The sequence below is a fragment of the Sparus aurata genome, chromosome 17, assembly GCF_900880675.1.
Source record: "Sparus aurata chromosome 17, fSpaAur1.1, whole genome shotgun sequence".
Lineage (NCBI taxonomy): Eukaryota > Metazoa > Chordata > Actinopteri > Spariformes > Sparidae > Sparus > Sparus aurata.
Window position 1 is genome coordinate 6,045,402 of NC_044203.1, and position 22,122 is coordinate 6,067,523.

The 22,122-nt window shown below is 39.7% G+C and overlaps 1 protein-coding gene across 3 annotated transcripts in view; it reads right to left on the minus strand.

The window, feature by feature from the left end:
* Window positions 1–22,122, minus strand: part of grik2 (glutamate receptor, ionotropic, kainate 2) — a 327,295-nt gene that overhangs the window by 28,167 nt on the left and 277,006 nt on the right. For all 3 annotated transcript variants that reach the window (XM_030394698.1, XM_030394701.1, XM_030394700.1), the window contains one exon: window positions 15,241–15,466. In XM_030394698.1, coding sequence (XP_030250558.1) covers window positions 15,241–15,466 — 226 coding nt within the window. The remainder of the gene's footprint in view (window positions 1–15,240; window positions 15,467–22,122) is intronic.

Below are 22,122 nucleotides of genomic sequence, written 5' to 3' on the forward strand. Positions count from 1 at the left end.
GGTTGTAAACAAATATGGACAACATTTAATGAAATAATGAAGAGTCATGCAATTCTCCAAAGAACAAGAAATGTGCAGGCCAGTTCATCACTACAACATATAAAGTAGCTATGTCCTTTAACAATTTAAAACTGAAAAAAATACTGCAATCATTTGCTTTAAATATATATATATATATATATATGTATGTATATATATATATATATAAATATATATATATATATATATATATATATATATATATACATACATATATATATATATATGTATATTTAAAGCAAATGATTGCAGTATTTTTTTCAGTACACTAAAAGGTTACGCAAATCTGAAAGTACAACCACGATTCCAAAACAGAGAAAACACAGTGGCCCTCATTTATCAATCTTGCATGAAAACGGGTGCAGATCTGAGTGCAGAATTGGTCTTACGACAGGACACAGGTGTTATTTATGAAACATTCGTATCTGACCAATCCCAGCGTACGAATGATCGGGTCTTGATAAATGCGGGGGCTGAATTCGATCGTCATTAACATGTTAGGCCCTTAAATATATCTGGTTCGGAGGCCTCGCCCACTGAAGTCAAACATGGAGAGAAGAAACACTGGCAAGAAAATAAACTTTTCTGAGATGGAGATTGGCATCCTGGCAGCGCCGGCACATCAAAGGCACTCCGTTCACTAATGCAGTGTTGTGCAAAACTGAACAGGCCAAAATAATATCGCACACTTTCTCTGGGGTATACAGCAGCGTTCCCCCTGCTGGTCCGAGACGGAGCCACCTGCCCTTCAGCAACCCAAAGCAGCGCTCCACTGTGACCCGTGTGTGTGTGTGCGCACTATTGAATCTGCATTCCTGCTCTGTAACAGGGTTTGCCAGCGGGGTTATTAGGTATTCCGTTAATTAGTTGTCATATTTTATTTTACAAAAAAGTGGTGTCAGTAAAAACTTGGCTTTTTTTTTATTAAATTTTTTTTTTTTTGATCTATTCTAAATGTGTGACTGCTTATGCTTAATGACAGCTGAGGTTTGTTTAATAATTATTTTCAGACTGTGCTGCACCGCAAATCCACAGATTTGCGTACACGAGCTCAGACCTGACGTGAGATCTGATCATAGCTTCCGCTCATGTCAGACTTGATCAATGCCGAAGTTTGCGTGGAAATGTTTGTACGCACGGTTTTCTGCCGTACGTTCGTTTGATAAATGAGGGCCAGTGTTTCAACTTTTTTCAGAATTGTGGTTGTACTTCAAATGACAATTATTTCACTAAAACATCTCAATTTAACAACAGTTAGTTAAATCAAATGGTCATACAATAATCAGATCTAAACAAGTGAGTCCAATACCAAATTTTATATAAAAACGATATAATTTACAAACTGTAGCTGGTAGCTGTGTATGGGCACTGCTTTAAAGGAGAACTTCGGTCGATTTAAACATGCAGCTTCATTGCTCAAGCTACCCTTGACTTGCCAGTACCGGAGACGCGAACACATTTGGTCAAACCATTACAGAGCTCCGTGAACGCAGATTTAGCATTGAACGCTAACAGCATGGGGTCAGAACTTTACACTGTGTTTTAGGCTTCTAAACATGCTCCACATCTCACACCAAAAGTTATGCAACATCAGCAGACACCTTAGCACACAGCACTGTAGCGTGTATGACTCAAAATGAATAAAAAAGTAGTTAAAACAGTGTGTTTGTGCAAGCAGCTACTTACCTGTTTGTTGACATCCGCGTCTTCCGGTAGCTAGACCAAACTAGTAAATCCGTCGAGCGTGCGCTTACTCCCTCACTGGCGGAGACGGAAACGTATTCCAGCATTTTCGTGTTTCTGTTCATAATGTACATGTCCATGTTACAGCCTGTCATGAGCCATGAGCCTTACAATAGCCTGTTAAGCCTGTTAAGTGCACACTCGGTGGATATACTAGTTTGGTCTAGCTACCGGAAGACGCAGATGTCAACAAACAGGTAAGTAGCTGCTTGCACAAGTACACTGTTTTAACTACTTTTTTATTCAGTTTGAGTCATACACGCTACAGTGCTGTGTGCTAAAGTGTCTGCTGATGTTGCATAACTTTTGGTGTGAGATGTGGAGCATGTTAAGACGCTTAAAACACAGTGTAAAGTTCTGACCCCATGCTGTTAGCGTTCAATACTAAGTCTCCGTTCACGGAGCTCTGTAATGGCTGGACCAAATGTTTTCGCGTCTTCGGTACTGGCAAGTCAAGCGTAGCTTGAGCAATGAAGCTGCATGTTTAAATCGACCGAAGTTCTCCTTTAACTGTCCTGGGTTGTGACTGACATATGTATGTATGACAGAAGTATGTATGCAACTCCTCCTCCTTTGTCTTCGCTGTCACAGTGCTTCTCAATGCAGATAATAGGAGCAACAGATTAAACCAAATTCTGTGCAAAAAGTGTAAACTATAGAAATAACTAAATTACCAAACATACAAAAAAGGGCGAAGTTCAACCTTATAATCCAGTATTGTAATGGAAAGTACAGATTAGCTTTTATTGGAGGACAGTAAATGTGTGTTCATGCTACTTAAAAAATGTGTTGGTAACCCTGATTACCAGAAGAGCTGACTAAAAGCTACTAATTGTTTTTCAGCCTCATTGTCAAATACTTGCCACTCGTTAGAAATGTAATTACATCAGATTCTACAAATTCATATGTATATATGTGTGAGTGTTTTACTCATTCATTAAATTGAATTGATTGAATAGTTTTCATTTGTATCATGAATCATTGTCTGCTGCTGCTTTATATATGTCATGCTCTTATTTTAAAGCCTCCTCCGTTCCAATCCTAACTCTAGAAAACATTCATTTCCGCAACTAGTCTACATCTGAATTTCCATGATATCAGTCAATTACAGTCTACATTTCAGTACTGTAGATGTGAACATTATATAATATTAATTCTAAGTTCTAGCATTACTATGTATTGTCCCCATGGGCCCCAATACACTAATCTAATAAACCCAAAATACACCTGTAGGGCTCATATTTCCAGTCTTTCCCCTGCATAGCTATTAATTAAAACCTGTTGCCATGGTTGATCTGTGCTAATGTTTCATTCTGAGCTGTTGGCTTGCTCACAAAGTTATGGTCCTCAAAGTGGTCCTCAAAGTCTTCTTCTCCCTTTCTCCACTCAGGTATTGCCCCCCACATGGTCTGCTGAACAAGCAGTCACCTGTCCACATCCCTGATTAAAGTTAACTGGTGAAGCCTTGTAAAAGAGGAACAATAATAATAATAATAATAATAACAATAATAATAATAATAATAATAATAATAATAACTAGAAGAAGAAGAAGAAGAAATAAATCCTGCCAGCCTCCCAATCCCCAAACCTCCCTGTAGTACTCCCTAAACACTGCAATCAGGGTGTTAATGCAGCTTGGAATATTTAAAAAACTAATAACACCCATTATCGCAAACACTTCAAATGAGTTCTCCCTGGAGCACAAGGTGGAGAACATGTTGAGAATATAAAATTATCAATTGGCTAGTTCCAGCCGAGTAGCCATCTCTGTGATTAGTAGTTAGTATGCAGAGAAGGTTTAGCAGCACTATTATGTAGTGGACCCAAAAGACCCTAAACAGGGACAATGATCAGCCGTGCTCCCTTACTGGAGAGCAGGTTTAAGCTGCAGGCCTCAGCCTTGTGGCAGAGATGCTGTAGACATAAGGCTGTGATCACACTCTTTAACATGTCTTTTGTCCTTCATCCCTGTCCAAGGGCCTTTGGTATCTGACTCTCTCTTTCAGAGCAAGCGGGCCAGCATGTTTCCAAAGCATTTATCACCATGGTGATTGCAAACGTGAATCGTGCTCTGGTATTGCTGCCATCTACAGACGATACCTCCCTTCAGCCTCGGAGTGGTACAACAAGCTAACGTGTGTCAGATAAATTAATCGCTACAACAAAGAAACAGGCAGCCTTAAAATTGAGCCAGCTCTACCCAGTCAAAACAAATGGAAAGACCTGCTCCTTGATATCGTGGACTAGATGAACATGAACACTGTGTCATACAGTCAGGACCTGTGCTGCACTGTGCCAGCTGGGTTTTTGACAAGTGTCATAACCCAAATTCACACAAGCATAAAATGGGTGAACAATATGATGTCATCTGATCCACTGAGATGAAAACAGAGCAACAATGTGTCCTTTGTAAATTAGATTTTGTCAGAATTGTAAAAAATACTGCACACCAGTCGAGAGAGAGAACCAGATGGCATTACAAACCTGGCCTCTGCTGTAACACTTCAAGGCTACACAGACACCACAGGCCTCCATACTCAGTTACAGATGCTCAAAATTGACTGGTCCAGAGGTCAGAGCAGTGTCACATAATATGATCAGTCACACTCTTTGGTCCAGGGCAAGATGCCTTAACAGCTATTTAAACATACATATTTTAAAATAAAGCATGCTTGACACATTCTAATTGGTACGTCATCCAAAGTACTTAACTACAGTACATCCACCTTAAATTAATAATCCTTCTGTTCATCCCAAGTCTCCCTCCTTTATCATGTAAGCATCTTGGTATCTTGAAAAAAAGATATTTTACATTAAAATGTTGGTTTATTATGTTTCCAGTCAGGATGCTTGCTATTGCTCTTCTGTAAAAGTTAACAAGAGCTTTGCCATGGAATTTAGTCTTCTTACATTTACGTAAGAAATACAGTCAATTTCTGAGCTTTGTTTAAAGTGCAACTTTATGGTATATATAGGTCATCTGTAAGGCTGATTCCCATGAACCCCAAACTGTTCACCTGCTCCACCTCAGCTCCACTGATGTAGACAGGGCTGCGTGTCTCCTTGAATTTCTAGTTTCTATTTTTCCATTTTGCAGCCCTACCGCAATATTCAGTGTATTTACTGGAAAATACTTATATGCATAAAGTGATGGTTTTTCCAAATGTTGTCTTGTGATGTACTATCACAAGACAACATTTGAATATCTGTTAATTTGTCTTTATTACCAAAGGCCGATTTTTATTTAAATTACCAAAAGACATTTTGGCCTTTGAAATGTACTTTTTAATGTATCCATAAGACATTTAAACAATGGTGGTGTCTAGAGGCATCTGATAAACTCAAACACAAATGTAGGTGTCTAAAAGCAGTTGTTACTGGTCGGAATTGATTTCACTGATTATTAAAACCCTTGTACTCCTAACCCTTGTAGACTGTTCACAATAAATAATCACGAGTAGGTGTGATCATACAAGGAAGAAAAAAAAACTCAATTAGGATACTCAGGCAATGTGTGAAAATATAAAAATGCTGCTGCCACATTGCTCTGTTAATAAACAAGGTGAAGTTTACTGGAAGTGACATCAATTAAATCACCGTTGTCATTGCTAAACATAACATGCTAATTTGTTAGCTGAAAATCAGGTCTCTGTATATGTGCCATAAAAAAGGCACTTAATATCTTTCAATTCAGGGAGCAGAGAGTGAAACACACCATGCTGAATCCAGAATAAGACACATATATCTAATCTGCAACATCAAAGGAGGGTAACAGCACAAAAATCCCTCAAGCATTGTCTCTCAATGAGGAGAAAAAACTAGAAAATGCAAATGTGCTGCAATGCCCGAAACTCTCAACACGAGTATTTTTGGCCCACCAAGAACAATTCAGCTGTTTTTTAATACATCGAGAGATTTGTTTTCATGTTCATACCAGAAACAAACACAAAGACCAGCAAATAAATCTGTGTAAGTGTTTAAAATGATTATATTCTAGGGAATATGATACAATGGATTCAGTGTTATAAATATACCAAGCAGCTGCTTTTGATTTGAGTTTCTTCCTACCTCTAAAACTCTACAAGATGAATTATGGTTTACAAGCCATCCTTCAATTTCTTCACGATTCATGACATGACAACTGAGAATAATTTCAGGCAAAGCACGCTGCTGTACGTTTGTACTCAAACAAGCCACAAAAAGAGAAAATAATTTGCAACTGCCACGTGAGGTTCTAAATGGTGGTCTCGTTCAGCTAAAAATGCTGACTAAAAGCTCCTGCTAGATCCTTGTCAAATAACGCCGAATGAGCTTTTTCATTAACACATCAGAAAAGACAGGAGAGATAATTGTAAATGTGTACATATGCAAACATACAACTCTGTATATATATATATATATATATATATATATATATATATATATATATATATATATATATATATATATATATATATATATGTGTATATATATAAACATAAATACACATTAATACAGTTGCACTTAATTTGGCAATTCAACCCATCTTGTTTCTCTGTGGTAAATATTGCTGTGATAGAATAACTGATTTTCTCATGCTTTAGCTCTACTAGTTCTTTAAATGTGTCTTTTCTTGGGCTTTAATGTTGAAACCAATTATTTGATTATTTTTAAAGAAGGCATACTCTGAATATTTTAACCAAGCAATCATCTTTGCTATCCATCATTCCTGAAGGCTTTAACACCAGAAAGATATGTTACCAAAACATTCACTCTGGGCTGGTATAAATTGTGGTAAATGTATTTCAATGAAGGGCCTTTCCGAAGAATAGATGTCACTAAAGCATATTTATGTTGTGCGAGCTCTCTATCTGATATTCTTTCTCTATCTCACACAACCCAGAGTGTGCTCTGGAGGTGGTGAAAGTGGTGGGGGGTTAAGGGTTGGGGGTTGGTTGGGGGTAAGCTGCCATAAGTCACTCTGTTGGAGATCTTCTATCCAAAAAGAAATGCATTCCGGACGCTTCCTGTTGATGAGGCAAAGCTGAACAGCCCGGCAGGCAGAGCGAGCAACGACGTGAAGGACAGCAGCCTGCTGACAAGCAGCACAGACACTTCCCCCTTACCCTGTTTGATTAATGCAGCCTAATGAAGCTAAATGAAGACTGATAGTCATCAGGGAGAGAGGCAAAGAGAATGAAAGGATGAGGAATAATGCAGAGCCTCCTGAGACTACAGTCAGGGCAGAGGGGGAGATGGTGGCTGCACCAGCTGCCTGTATGAAATGAGAAGATAAAACCTGTGATAGTAGAACTTGCAGTGACTGCCTCTGATAACCTATTGGAATAACTTACACATAGTCAAATGCATAAACATAGCAAATGATCACCAAAGAAAAACTAAAGGGTGAATCCATGCAAGTCCTTGGTTGGTAAGACCCCATTTTAAACATAGCTTACCAGCTTTGAGAGCATCAATAAAGAAAAACAGCCAAAAAAAAACGCCTCAAGAGAAAAAGAAGGAATCTAATCATCACACTGTGAGAGTGTGGAGGGCGGACATTGCCGTGCCTGGTTCACAGCGGACAGCCACTGTACCGTCGCCAGGGCAGGTGCAAGAGATTGAAACTGCCATGATGAAAGGGAATATATTTCCATTTCAGCTATTTTGTTTTTGTTCAGTTATAATCAGGGAAAGCTTGATATCACTTTCTCATTTTAGCACCACAATATGGAGAAGAAAAAAAAAATGTTTTTTTTATGTTGCCCTCTCAGATAAATGATTAAATATGATATGATGCCAAATGCTTAAATCCCATAAGGGAACACAAGAGTACATGTCTCAGTTTCGCAATACTGCTGCTTGTTATAATTGACTTATAATCTCCCCCAAGTCTTACATGAAGACAGACAGAGAGACAGACAGATTAACCAGAATCACAAATCTTATATTTTGCATTCTGTTGCATTTGTGTTACATAGATATAAAGATGTGAACTCCAAAAGTTTCCAAAGATGTCTTACATACTGACAACGCTTTCTGTATAAAAACAAAATAAAACAATACACTGTACAAGAAGAATATTACCAGCTGGTGGAATGGTGCTGACACAGTAAACATGGAGTCTTGGATTTGAATATTTATTTTTGTGTAAATATGAAGCTTGGCACTAACAGAGCACTGAAGTTGCACTTCCATAGGTTGCTTGCCATCAGCTGTTTAATATATGCTGCACATCACTTGATCTTTCACAGTTGTGGGGCCATTGATGTCCAAGCATTTCCACGTAAGGCGAACATAATAACCTTCTCACTGTCTATCTGCTTGTTATGCTCAGTGCTTCGACACAGTTTTCTCTGACTGAAAACACTTCACTGATCCAAAACATGCACTGTCAGACAGAATGAAATAAAAAAAAATATCAACAAACCTCCTGGCAACTTCAGTGGAAATGAAAAGACAAACTGAAATAGTTTTTACTGGGTAATTAACAAAGGAATAAGTCTTGTTTCAATTAAAGCTCAGTAAAAGGACAACATCAGACATGGTACAGTTGTACTATAGTAGTTGTATGTGACTTGGTGTTAATATTGAAACATAAATGGACCTTGTATTTTGTCTTTTGTATGTCTCAACTCAGGAACTAAAAGTCCATTCTGCAAGCTCTCGTTTGCATTTTAGGTGCAATTGAAGAAACATAAAGAGGCAAAACACCACCAAAATGTAAAACTAAGTTTAAAATGAATCAATCCAGAATTAAAATTAAGCAGAGCTATGTTGCACCATTAAAAACTAATCTCTGCTTAGTAAAGTTGCTAAAGTAAGTTCATTTATATAAACCAAAGTTGAACAGAGTTTAATCAGTGTGGACAAATACTGCATGTAGAAATCTAATGTCTATAAATAAAATCAATTTGCCTCCTGTTTGCCGGCTAAGTATAAAAGAGAGGTCAAAAAGCTTAACTTTTGGCTGCACAATATTCCTTCTTAAAATGTCAAGTTGTTGCTAGACAATATTTAAAAAAAAAAAAAAAAAAAAAAAACTGTTACATCAGCTACATTAAGACTACCAGTTGAAATGGAGGTAAATGGACTGCATATATAAAGCAACTTACAATATACCTCTCATTGACACTTTTGCACAATTGTTCTAACACCCATTTAATTGCTGCAAGTTACTATGCAAAGCACTGGCCCCATTATTAGGGGGAATTGTGGTTAAGTGTCTTTTACTCCATCGACAGTGATATGTCACGGTTTCTCTCTTGTGTGTACTTATTGTAAGTCGCTTTGGACAAAAGTGTCTGCTAAATGCCCTAAATGTAAATGTAAATGTAAGGAAACTTCAGTGTGTGGCCATGAAGCCTTAAATGAATGCTAATGAAATAATGCAAACCCTGCTAGCTCCACATGTTCAGTAAAGTTTCTGTATTCCTAAAATTCTGTGGCAACTTCCCTGGACAGACACGTGGAATCCACCTTTGTTCTCCAACAGCTCTTCAGTTGCTTAAATGTTGCCCTGAGAATCAACAGTATTTGCCAGTGGAGGTTTCATGTAGTTAACACACCATTAGCGATGACTAACAGCTGGGAGGTGAACTAAGTCTGTCCATTACTGAGCAGAGGGAGCTGCCAAGGGGACAAGCGCTGAGTGCTGTGGCTCTATCAGGGCCCAAGTACTAATGCAGGCCGACACCTACTCTCCATTCAAGTCAATGAGATATATGCTAAATGGCTCAGCTACATGGGAATACAGGCTGCATATGGTAAAAGGGTACTAAAAGGGTAGGATTAGCAATTTAAATACCTTGTTCTGACTGCATGTGAATGGGCCACCAGGGAGTAATGATGCTAACACCCCTCCTTTCTTCAGTATGGACAAGCTGCCACAGGCCAGCACTCACGCTCCCTTTTTTTCTGTTCACACTGTTTAGCTTTTTTTATTTCTTTCAGTGACACACACACACACACACACACACACACACACACAATATGAATAAATGCATATACTGATATGTACACATTCACAGTAAAATATGTGCAATGTGCACTTTATGTTATAGTCAAGAATACAGTCGCCTAGGCATGCATGCAGACACACTAAAGCAAGCAGGCAAACACATACACACACTCACACACAAGCACGCATATACTGTAGCAAACCATCAGAAGGAGCACATCAGTCAGGAAATGCAATCACCCAAAGCAAATATAGTCTACCTCCACTGTTTTCACACACAGCAAAACAGTCACTCAAATTACCTTCTGTGGCTGACCAGCAGAGCATACACAAACAGCAGCAAATGACCTTGCCAACATTCACAGTCCCAGAGGACATCTTCCTGATTTGTCAGGAGGACGGAGCTGTTTGATATCATCTATCCTCCATTGAGTAAGCTTTTTGAGGGTGTATGTTAGAGTTGCAGATTACAGATTTTTTTAAATTTTATTTTTATGTAGTAATTTTTGTGTCAAGGGGGGCTCCGCAACCTGCTGGGGATCTTTAGAGTTACCATGGGGCTGTGGGTGGGGGTCATTTTCATATTTTTGAAATACACATTTAGATGAAAACAATACCATATATCAGCAAACGTACATTTGTAAAAAAAAAAAAACAACACCAAAAAAAACCATATACATATAATTCACACAACATAAATGATAGGCTACCCATTGATTGGTTAAACCTAAAGAGTGATGATGTAATAGAGGTTTTTTAGACCTTTTTAATCAACCCTTTATTTGAAATTTAAAATCAAACCTGTGATGGGAGGTTGAGGAGGAGAAAGAAAATGGCTGACTGAACATGGTGCGAATCTTCATGGCTTCATAATTCGATACTATTAAGATTCAGCTGCCAGTGATTCTCCATGCGCCTCAGTGTATGGCATCCTCAGTGATCTATATTACTGCACATAGCTACTTTTTCATCATTTAAATTCCGCTTTTACTCACAATACCCTTCCAATAATCCGACTACAACAGTCTACAAAAAAAGCTGCATCTGTTCAATACATAAACATTACTTAAACAAAACATGTATCTATCTGCAGTGCCTTACATGTTTCTTGTAATCTACAAGAATAGTGTTTTCACAATGCAGCTTTAAGATAACGCATCTATTGACTACTGCACACAACGCTGTTAGAACTGGACGGTAAAGTCTCCATAGTCTCATTTAGCACCTTGTTAGCATCAGCCTTTATAAAGACATGTTAACACTTCATAATTCAAATGATAGATGATAATGGACCTTATTAGAGACATCTGAATAAAAAGCTTTGACTTTGAGGGAACCAGAAGTGAACAAATACTAAGCTATTTCTGTTTTTTAGGATTCATTTCGGTTGCATTCTGTTGGCCAGTTACCTGTGTTATTACCACAGGTGTACGGATATTTTTGTGTATTTCGTTTCGCAACTTATCAAGCAAGACACACCCTCCACCCCAGGTACCTCTGCAGAAGCTGCAGAGGGGGAGGCTAACATGCCTCACATTAGCCATGCCACAACTGGTGCTAACTTTGCAGCTGCAGGTAAGTGCAAATGACAAAAGACCAGGAAATATTCTGAGACTTATTTCAAGTATGTATTGACCTTCAGGGAGATTGAGGGTGTTAAACTGCCAATGTGTGTTATCTTCTCTGCAGTGCACTGCAGTTTAAATTTAGAACATGAATGTAGAAATCTCTTAATATTATTTTACTAGCTTATTATTGTATACAAGATAAGGTATGTGTATACACATCATTGTATACTTAGTATGCAACTTAATATGCAAAAAAACATATTGTACGGTAGGGGGTACAATAAAAAGTATTGTCTGTGCGGAGCTTGATGTATGATATTCCTTCATGCCAAATATTTTGACTCAACCCTATTCAATTATCCTGAATCGTTGAACCTTGAACCTTGAATATATAATATTGAAAATATACTATGCCCTTAGTGGGATCCAGTATAGTTCTCTTTTGACAGTCTGACAAAATGCTATCAAATTAAACGAAACGTTCACCAAAAAAAATTAAATCCAAAATTAATTTGATTTGTCAGATGAGCTGTAGGGAGCCATTTTTCGTTTTCTGTCAGTTGTTTTACCCATCTACGACAGTTATTTAGGAGAATGCTGCAATATAATAAGATAATAACGTAATTAATTTTGGGTGAACTGTTCAATACTATTAATCTGCAACAACATTATTAGTCTGTCTTTGATACCATATTCTATATATATTTAAGTATTTACTATGTTTGATGTAGATATTTATTTTATGTAATATTTTTTTATATATATATACTATTTGTAATCCCTCAAGGGGAAATTCTTTTTTCCACTCACATTACACACACAGGTGCACACACACACGCAGTGTAGAGGAGTGAAGGGGCTGCCACACATGCTATGGTGCCCAACAAGCAGTGTTAGGAGTCAGTGCAATGCCCAGGATGTGAACTAGCATTCTCCAACTACTAGTCCACATCATACTTTTTTGGTCCAAGTGGGACTTGAACCGACGACTTTGAAGACCCCAAGCCAAGTCCCTACGGACTTAGCTATTGCCGCCCTATTGAATAAATATGATATTGAATAAACCAGAAGCATCCTTAAATAACAGGATTTGTCTTTCAGCGAATCAGTTCAGGTTTATCAGACTGGCTCAGTGAGACAGCCCTGTTTGCATGAGGCATAAACACTGTAGTTCAATCTTAAAAACTCCTCTCTTTGAATGAATATGATTAAGATCAGCCCTTTGCACGAGGTCATCAAGTTAAATTGTCTGCCAGCTGTAATTCTGCTGGTACTTAACCAGAGTTTTTCTTCTCACTGCATTTTGTAACAGGATTATGACAATCTGCTGCTGAGCCCCATAATCAAATGTTGCACCTCCACACACACAACGTGTGATGTGCCACCCTCCCTATTCATCCCTCTATTTATGTTATACTGTTACACTCTGCCTGCTGGAGATAGCCGCCGGATTTTCCCCGCTAAGTAGTCCTCCACATGGGTTACCCTCAGGGATTTAATTGCAGCAGGATACACTTTACACAGCCTGAAGCTTACAACATTTTAAAGAAATGTTCATGACCTGCATTATTATATGAAGGTAGAATCATATTTTTGTTCCACCTTATGATCTACTACTGGTTACATTTGGAGACAACTTTACCAGGGCGGATTATCATCACCATGTCACTCATAAAATACTGTGAAATCATATTCAGAGAGAAATAAGATTACTTTTGAAAAATTGAAGTATGTCAAACGCCTTGTTCAGATTTGGAAACCAAATCGAAGTAAACACAGAAATCAACACCATCAAGCTCTGACCTTCACACCTTTACTTTCCACTGCAACGTCAGAACACTACCTGTTTCTACCTTCTTCAACATGATCCAAAACATCATTAACTTTTTACATACTTTTGATACAATGGTGACTCTAGTTTATGGGTCTGTAATTTGTGAAATATGTTCAATTGCTACACTTCCATGGAAACTAATGAATTATTAAACAGATATTATTTGGATTAAATTGAGATTTTCTTTCTAAAATAACCTTTTTAATTTGCACAGGTCTTTGCACAGAGGAAGCTGCATAATCCGATAAACTGCCTTGATTAATGTCACTGATTAGCCCCATTCACACTGCCCTTTGAGTGCGGGGATCCTACTCCAATTCTCCGCATCCTCCTCTGTGTGAAAGTTTCAGATGCAGCGAGGGGTGAAATTTTAGCTGCGGCTCTAATATACTTGCAGATGTAGAATCAGACCGAATTACGTGGTTAGTCTGACAATGAAGGGATCTTTAAGATGCATGTATACACCTTAGTCTGACTAAAATCGGACCGGATCGGATTTCTCATAGTCGAATTAAAGCACCCAGATTATTCGATTGATAGTTGCATTACTCCTGCATGTAGACGTTCCATCAGATCGGATCGGATTTTGCGTTCTGCGCAGGCGCGAGATATTTTCCCCGGGGCCGTGAGCCGGAAGTAGACGGATGGCGGCGGCTGCGTCTTTCCTCCGAAATCACCGCAAGAAACAGCGCCATTGTGCCCCTAGTTAGTGAAATTATCATGTACACCATATACGAAGTGTACAAAGATGTAGCTTCGTCTCGCTCTTCGTACGCCATCTTTCATGAATGCCAAGGCAGCTGGTGACTTAAAGAGGTCAGCCGGAGGTGGCTCTGTTACCACTAGTTGAAATGGGCACAGCACCACCTAGCGTACTGGGGTATGACATGCTTCAGCCCAATAATCCGATTTTCTCACCTGCATGTATACTCGGATAATTGCAGTTGTCTGGTTGAGTAGCATAGTCGAACTATGGCTATAATCTGACTAAGCTGTGCATGTAAACACACTGAGAGTCGCAGCAGAGGCAAAAAAAAAAATCACTGAGGCGGTCAGCCTTCTGACCGAGACTTCAGTAAAACAGCATCACTCCTGATTATGTAAATATGCAAATTAGAGCAAAAAACTTAACTTTGTCACTTTCCAGGATGTTTGGTGGGTCAGGATTTCAATCACTACACATTATAACAGCATCCATATAATTATAAACAGTCAGCGGATTCATGTTTGGATTAACGGGAGGACATCGAGGGAAACACTTTGACAAACCACACAGACGTCATCATCATGACGTTGTACCGTCCCACCTCTTTAGGATCCACAGCGGCAGCTTGCTGTGTGATTTGAACACTGGTTCGTCTTTACGCCGGAGCTGCTTGGCTCTGTGTGAACAAACAATGTTGGAGAAGCGGCGAACCGCCACTGCAGTGTCTATTTGTGAAAAGGACTACTCGCTAAGCTGCATTGCAGGTAATGTAGGCACCAGGTTTTGAAAAGCTGTCAAATAGTCTAACAGAACAAATGATCTTTTTTTATTTTTTATTTCACGCATTCTTCTTTTTTAAAATCTGGTGCCTAATTTATCCATGATATAATTTAGCCACTGAGTGACATCACTGGATGCACTTTATCAGATTAGCTTCCTCTGAAGCCATAAAAGGCTTTATACTGCATGTTTACATATGCAGTAGTACTCCACAAGACCTGTAAACACACTTTAAAGTTTAAAGCTAGTGGCATTACCCTAAGCAAAAAGTAATGACAACACATGGCATATGCACTGTAAACTCATGGTATGATTGTGCACACCCAGCATGCCTCAGTGGAAGTGGATAAACAACCAAGTGGATGCACAAGAAAACAGCTCCATTCTGTCATTGCCTTCTACAGACCCTCTCACTGTAACACTCTGCTGCTAAAACTGTCATTTTAAAGGGGCACTGTGTACTCTGGAAGATGAAATTCAAATGCATAATTTGAATATTTACAATATTTTTGAGGGAATAACACAAATTCAGGAATGTATATTTCCATAACCGACCAAAATGCGTATGTTATCTATCTTACAGGCATACAAGTTATGTTTTCCCTCAGCCAGTGTGTTATTGTTGACATACCCATCGGTGTGCCAACCCCGTAGGCTTTAGAATCAATGAGGCCTCCAATTTGGGTGAGGTTGCAGTTGCGCTGTGTGACAAACTCGATAGTTGTGGACTCCATGAGGAATGCGTAGTCTGAGGTGAGCACACGGTGAATGCCTTCTTCAATGTTCTTCACCATCACTGAGTGCCTCCGGCTGCTCATGAACTCCCACATCTTATCATACGTGGAGATCTTGGTTTTCTGTGAGGAGATACAGAGTGGCATGGTGAGTAACAAAAGACATCCTGACTGCTTTGACAACAAACAATCTAAAAATAAAAGTCACAATGATTCATTATAAAAGTAACAACATGTTATGTGAAGTTCTAGGTTAAAGGTTAATGAAGGTCTAGTTTTGTGACTAAAAGAAATGACAGGTAGAGCACTCACATCACTCATTTAAATACTGTCACAGCTCTATCAAGGCTTGCAGAGCCATTTGCATTCAATTACTTTCCAAATTTCATCAGGAAAACACATCAATGCTTTAACAGAACTTTTTTTTTTTTTGCAGCTCCGGCAGCTCTACATTCCTTCTTGTTGCCTCAGTCATTATCTCTTGTGAGGAGAATACAGGCTGAAGCAGACGAGCATGCTAAATAGCAGCAGCAGTGTGAGTTTGTGTGACCATACATCTCTGCTGTTGGCGTTGCTTCTATCAGCTCTACTTAGGAGCAGTGTTGTCAGAGGCAGTGTGCCTTACTTTCTACACCTGTAATCATGGAGAAAAATCCAGGAGCGCATTACTCTCCAGGGGAGCAGATTTGAGGGCATTTTTGAAGCCATTTGAAACCTAATTAAGTCACATCTTCAAGGTCTTGCCCACCATTATTGTGTGTAATGACTTTTTGTGGCTGGTCGATATTTTAGATCAACTGGGTGATTTGCGGAGTGCCTATCAGAATCTTTCGGAGTCACCCTTGACAAATCAGGCGATTGAGCATGCAAGCTTCAGACTGCTGATAAGGCGAGAGCAGTGGCTGTGAATACACGGCGAGTCAGATAACCACCTACACTCCAAGTCAGGCAGAAAGCCAAGGTGGGCTTCCCAGACTCAGCATGGGGATCCAGAGCTGATTGCGCTTAAACCATAGAGAGATCTTGGAAAACACTACAGTACACACGATGAATAGCTGTCAAACTGAAATAGCAGTTGTCCACAATAATTAATCCATAATATTGCGGAATATGTCACTTCCATTTTGTTTAAGCAAATTGAATCTGAATATTCTACCTTATTCAGTTAAATAAAAATCCAGGTCCAGACTGCTCTCCATGGTCTTATTTTTCAGCCTTAGTTATGTCAACATGTTGAATGAAAAATCCTCTCTATTACTGCATGACTGAATCTTTACATTGTATAGTAACTGGTTTATATCAAGTTATTATTTAAACTGAGACACATTTAAGATTAAAGAAAAGGGTTTCTGATCCTTTTTTTATTTTCGTTTTTTAATACAATTTAGTTTGTTATGTTAGTATGGGTTTATGGAGGCAAATTATACTTGAAAAGGCAATTTCAATGCCAGAATATGATCAAGTGGGAACTTTTGGCTGTTTTTCTCTATAACTCTTTTATTATTGCAAGTAAAATCACTATAGAAGAGTGTTTCATACATCCATTCTGTTCCAAATTCTTGCTTTATCATGGCTGACATAAAGGAGAAACAGATCAGTGTTTCCGACAGAATCAGACTTTAATTGTGTGGAGGTGGCTAACCAGCTGGGGGGAGCATGTGCACTTGAGACTTCCACTGACCGAGTAACTTGAGTGAGGATGAAATAATTTCATTGGGCGGCTCTCATAGACTCTCCAAATTTTATTAGACCAAATTCCTCAAATTTCAACAGTAAAACGAGTCATTTCGTGGGGTTGTGAGGCTTGTATTACCATTGTTCAGACGCATCTATAGTCCTGTAAATGTGTCTATCACAACGTTAGCTTTTAGGAAAAAGTCTCCAGTGCATCATTAGGATGTAATTGCATTGCTTGGCCATGACAAAAAACATTCTTCAAGGCCTGGTGCTCTTTGTAGGGGCTTGATCTCGACGATTAGGCCAGTTGTCTTCTTTGCAGAGGAAGGTACGGTCTAGCCAACTGCGTTAAATAGTCCCCCTATCCTCTTCGTTTGTTGTAGCTACTGGTGGATTGAAAACCACACTGGTATCCACTGTGTCAGAGTATGTAACATCATGCTATTAACTGGCGGGTGCTGTCTTGAGTGAGTAAGAACGGGATGCACAGCCCAAAAATAGAAATCCCATATGTGGTGGCCAATGTTGATATTGTGGCGGACCGCCACAAATAAATGAATGTGTGAGAAACACTGCAGAGGTGTATAATGGGGAGTCTATCCCGCACTCTGATGGACAGAAGGATAGCAAGCTTTAATGCATAGCAGAAAAAGCCGTTCTGAGGTGCAGTCGAGCACAGACAAGTCATTAAGGAACACCAGATCAGTCCACCAGAAGATATCACACAGAGGCATCAGTCCATGAACCATGATAAAAAAACATGTCTCTGCAGATCCAAATCACTCTGTTACACACATTACTGTCAGAAGACACAGTCAGTCACAGTGATCAGAGCTGAGTTACAAACTTTTGAAATGAAGGATGACAGAATTTTAATTTGGTTTTATGTACGTCTTCTGTTTTTCTGTTTTTTACTTTTAATTTATCAAGAAAAATTGCCTTTTAACAGGCAGAAACCTCGGAGCAGAAGCGGACACAATGGTGGGCGGCCATCTGCCTCAACCGGTTGGTATCTCTGTCCATCTCGAGAAGTGTTCAACTGATCTACTTCACACTTGGCAGGTTTGTTGAGGACTGAAAGATGCCCAGTGTTGAATGTGGTGCTATCTCAACGTGCAACACATCTCATTTTAATAAATTTTGAATAGACAGTTGACACCACTCTGTGCAGGCTTCATGGCTCTGCAGACTGAAGCTGGCAGTGAAAAACAACAACAGCGCTGGTTATTTCTAACAAGGTGTCAGCTAATTTGAGTTTTAATGTTAGCGTTTCAATAATCTGGCACAGTGAGTGTCGACTGTGAAGTAGTTTTGATGAGTGGTTCATGGAAAAGCTGCAAGCAACAATAACTGTAAGTCCGTTCTTAACAGGCAGGGCCCTACAGATGTTTCTCCCTTCAGAGGACGCCATAACCGTGGTACTGAAGGTGCCATAAAAGGAGGGGGGACGTTTATTTTATATAGATGATTTTGCATTAGCTAAAGTGCTCACAAACAGCCACCTGGTGGCATGTGTAAGCAGTCCAGACTGCAGTGAACTAGGCTAGTGTGACGTGTCGATGTAATCAATTTCGTAAATACACTGATTTACGTAACATGCATCATTGCGGGGATTTAAAAAGTACTACCACCATGCTTGAGCACCTAAATCCGAGGCATCCCAGGGGGATTTCTCAAGACGGCAGCAGAAGCAAGACGGCACCGTTAGATGTCAGAGTGTCACTTCATTGTCCGTGTGCATGAAGTGAACCCCCACTGATCAGTTTGCCAAAAGTCAAAGCTGCTATATTGTTATACTGCTGGCATGCTGGTCCTACTAGTGATCATTTGTCTTCACTGATGGATTAAAAATAATGAGGAAAATTATTACTGTGTGTTTTAAACTGGTGGACAATACTGAACCGAAGTGAAAGTATAACTTAACGCTAGACAAAGAAATGTCTGTTGGGTTCCCGCTATTGTACTGATATGCTAAATAACAGGTCCTGCTGATAGCCAGCTTATGTGACTGGCCACCACAATATGTAAAAAGTCCTGTTTACTCTTTCTCCCCACCTAAACGTAAAATATATATGAGGGTTATTTTTTTTTTAATTGTAATTTAAAGGACAAGCTTTAAAATTTTATTTTGGGCAAATTGGTTGTTATATGAATCAATTACTCAAAAAAAAAAAAAAAAAAAAAAAATAGACTAATTGGTGAATCGAAAAAAACAATCGATGATACAAAAATAATCACATGTGTCGAAACACATTAATGAGTGGTTTACTGTGCGTCAGAATCAAAATCTTACGATATTAGTTTGCTATTCAGGACTAAAGTTAGGTTTAGTTCATTGCACATAATTCAGCATTGCACATTGTTCAGCAGGGCCATGCCAGCAGGACCACACACCTAATTATCTTTACAGTGGACCCCTTTGTTCACTTAATGGGCCATCGTCCGACAGGTTTTCCAGCCTCCACAAGGTGCACTGTCACACTGAGCGCAAGCGCTTTTGTATCACTACAAATGTGGTGTTTTGCTATCTTTTTCTTAAAAACCACACCGAAATTAATAACTAGGCAATGACAATAAAAAAATTAAAGCTGCAAGCAGCGATGAACGGGCCCTCGCAGTCCATGCGTGTTGGGGCATGCTACGACGGGGCGTGCCGAGTACCCGGCCCCATTGCCCGATTATTGTGTACGCATCTGTTAATTGTCTGTGTTTCGGACAGTGCAGGAAGGGGTTAAATGCCATTTCCAGTGTCCAACATGTGGCGCTGTGACTATGACTGTATATTGGCCTATGTGTTCAGGGCTGGACTCTTATCAAGCATGTGACTTTTGGTCCAGATAGGAATGAGGAAGTTGTTCCTTTATGATTTGGTGGCCTGCTCCTGCCGGGGTTAAATAATGTACGCTGAAGTCAGAAGAACTCCCTGTAATCTACATAAATACAAAATGGATCACAGATGAGAAATCCCTCAAACAAATTTGTGGTCATTTATGTTTTGATTATTGATTCGCAGTCCACAGGCGTCGGCGCTGTCGGAGGGTGCACAGACCTTTTAGTTGTATGTCATGTTGTAGAGTATGGTAAGGAGAAAAAAAACCTATAAATGTCATGTAAATAGGATGATGTTTGTCTGAATTCCTCTTTCCAGTAGGTGGCACTATCGATATGACACAGTATTGATGCATGGAGGTATTCAGGGCGACATTGTATACTAAATATTAAATATTAAATAATTTCCCAGTCTGGGATCATTAAAGTAATTCTATTCTATACATGTGTGATGAATTTGGTGTACATGGGAAATTGTATGTTGAAGTTATAAGGACTTCATGCTTCATGGCGAAACATGAAAATGGATCGGACCATGACACCCAACTTTTGATGTTCAAGGTTTGAGGATGATCTTGAGTGAATTGGAAGTCTGTTGTGTTCAATCTGTCAATCTATAGGAGTTCATTAAAGTACACAACATGGAAATGGATCAAAATGGGGGTGAAATGGGAACTTTGAACTTGTCTGATCATGATATATATGCATACCGAATGTCATTCTTGTATGTGCATGTGGGAGGCAGGGCTTGGATCTTTAATATTCCAGGGGGCGCTATAGAGTCAGGAGGGCATTGGCCATAATTGTACCAAGTTTCGTGTTAACCTACCAATGTGGAGATATAAAATCCTTCAATTTAAAGAGCGCCACCTAGTAGTAATCAGCCAAGATTGTGTACAGAGCCTCAGGAGGTCATGGGGAAATAGCAATCTGAGTTTCATGTCATTCAGATTGACCAATGTGGAGATATGCAAGACTTCATGTTTTGAGCAAATTGTACAGGAAGTTATTTAATAACTTGAGTATTGTTTGAATTATCAAAATGATTTTAATAACTTTTTGCCAGGAGAGTCCACAGATGCTGTGTGCAACGTCTCATGGCAATCGAGGTGAAAAAATAGCCTACATGGCCTATATCGCAAGATTCAGCACAATTCACTGAACACGTCTATATAAGGTTTTTGAATGTGCCACAAAGTATATGGGAGTTATAAGCCAAAATGCACTTTCCGTAAGTATAGCGCCACCTAGTGGTTGAAATTCCCAACAACAATAGATTATAAACATTTTCACCAGGTGTGAGCTAAATTAATAATAATAATAATGAATAACATGAACGACTGTGACTGTGTCATGTGTGCATGCTGTCTTCCGGGTCAGAGCACTGCTGGCGTCTGGATTGTTGACTGCCGCTTCTGTCCCTGTTTGTGTCCAACGTTTTCGAGTGTGTCTGTCTTTTGTTTTATCCCCTCGTCTCTGTGTTAGTCTATCTGTTTAGTTGTCCGCACTTCTCTATCCATCATGCTTCCTTGCAGTTCCGCTCGGTTCCCTTATCTGTTCCTGGACTATCAGCTGTGTTAGCCAGCTAGCTAACTGTCAGCCGGCCAAACCTTACCACCACTGGATCTATCTGTCTTACCACCACTCAATCTACCTGTGTCTCTGAGTGTGTGGATTGCTTGCTCTGGACCTGGGTGAGTACGGTTGTGTGTTTGTGGTGGTGACTGTGCCAACCCATGACTGTCCCGCTTCGTGCGCTGCTAACAACATTAGCCCCACTCCCTGCCAGCTTGTCAGCTGTAGCCTAGCTGAGTGCCTCGCTAACACCACTAGCCCAGCTGTCTCGCTATCCAGCCGGTGTACATGAGGGGAGTCCCCACTCCCTGCCAGCTCGTCTGCTGTAGCCTAGCTGAGTGTTGACATGGCAATGTGGCCCTACCTGTACCCGGTCTGGGGCAACCGACATCACCCACTCCACCAACTTCAACTCCTGGTCCACTGCTGCTTCCACACAACTCACTGCCTACCAGCTTCTAGCTAATCAGCTGCATCGCCAAAATCAGACACTGCCTCTCCCCCCCTGCTGCTGAATCCCTTATCCACGCCTTCATCTCCTCATGTCTTGACTACTGCAACTCCCTCCTCACTGGCATCACCTCTCATTTCCTCCATAGACTCCAAATGGTCCAAAACTCTGCTGCTCGCCTCCTTACTCACACCCGTTCTCTACACTCTCCACTGGCTCCCCATCAAACAACGCATCGATTTCAAAA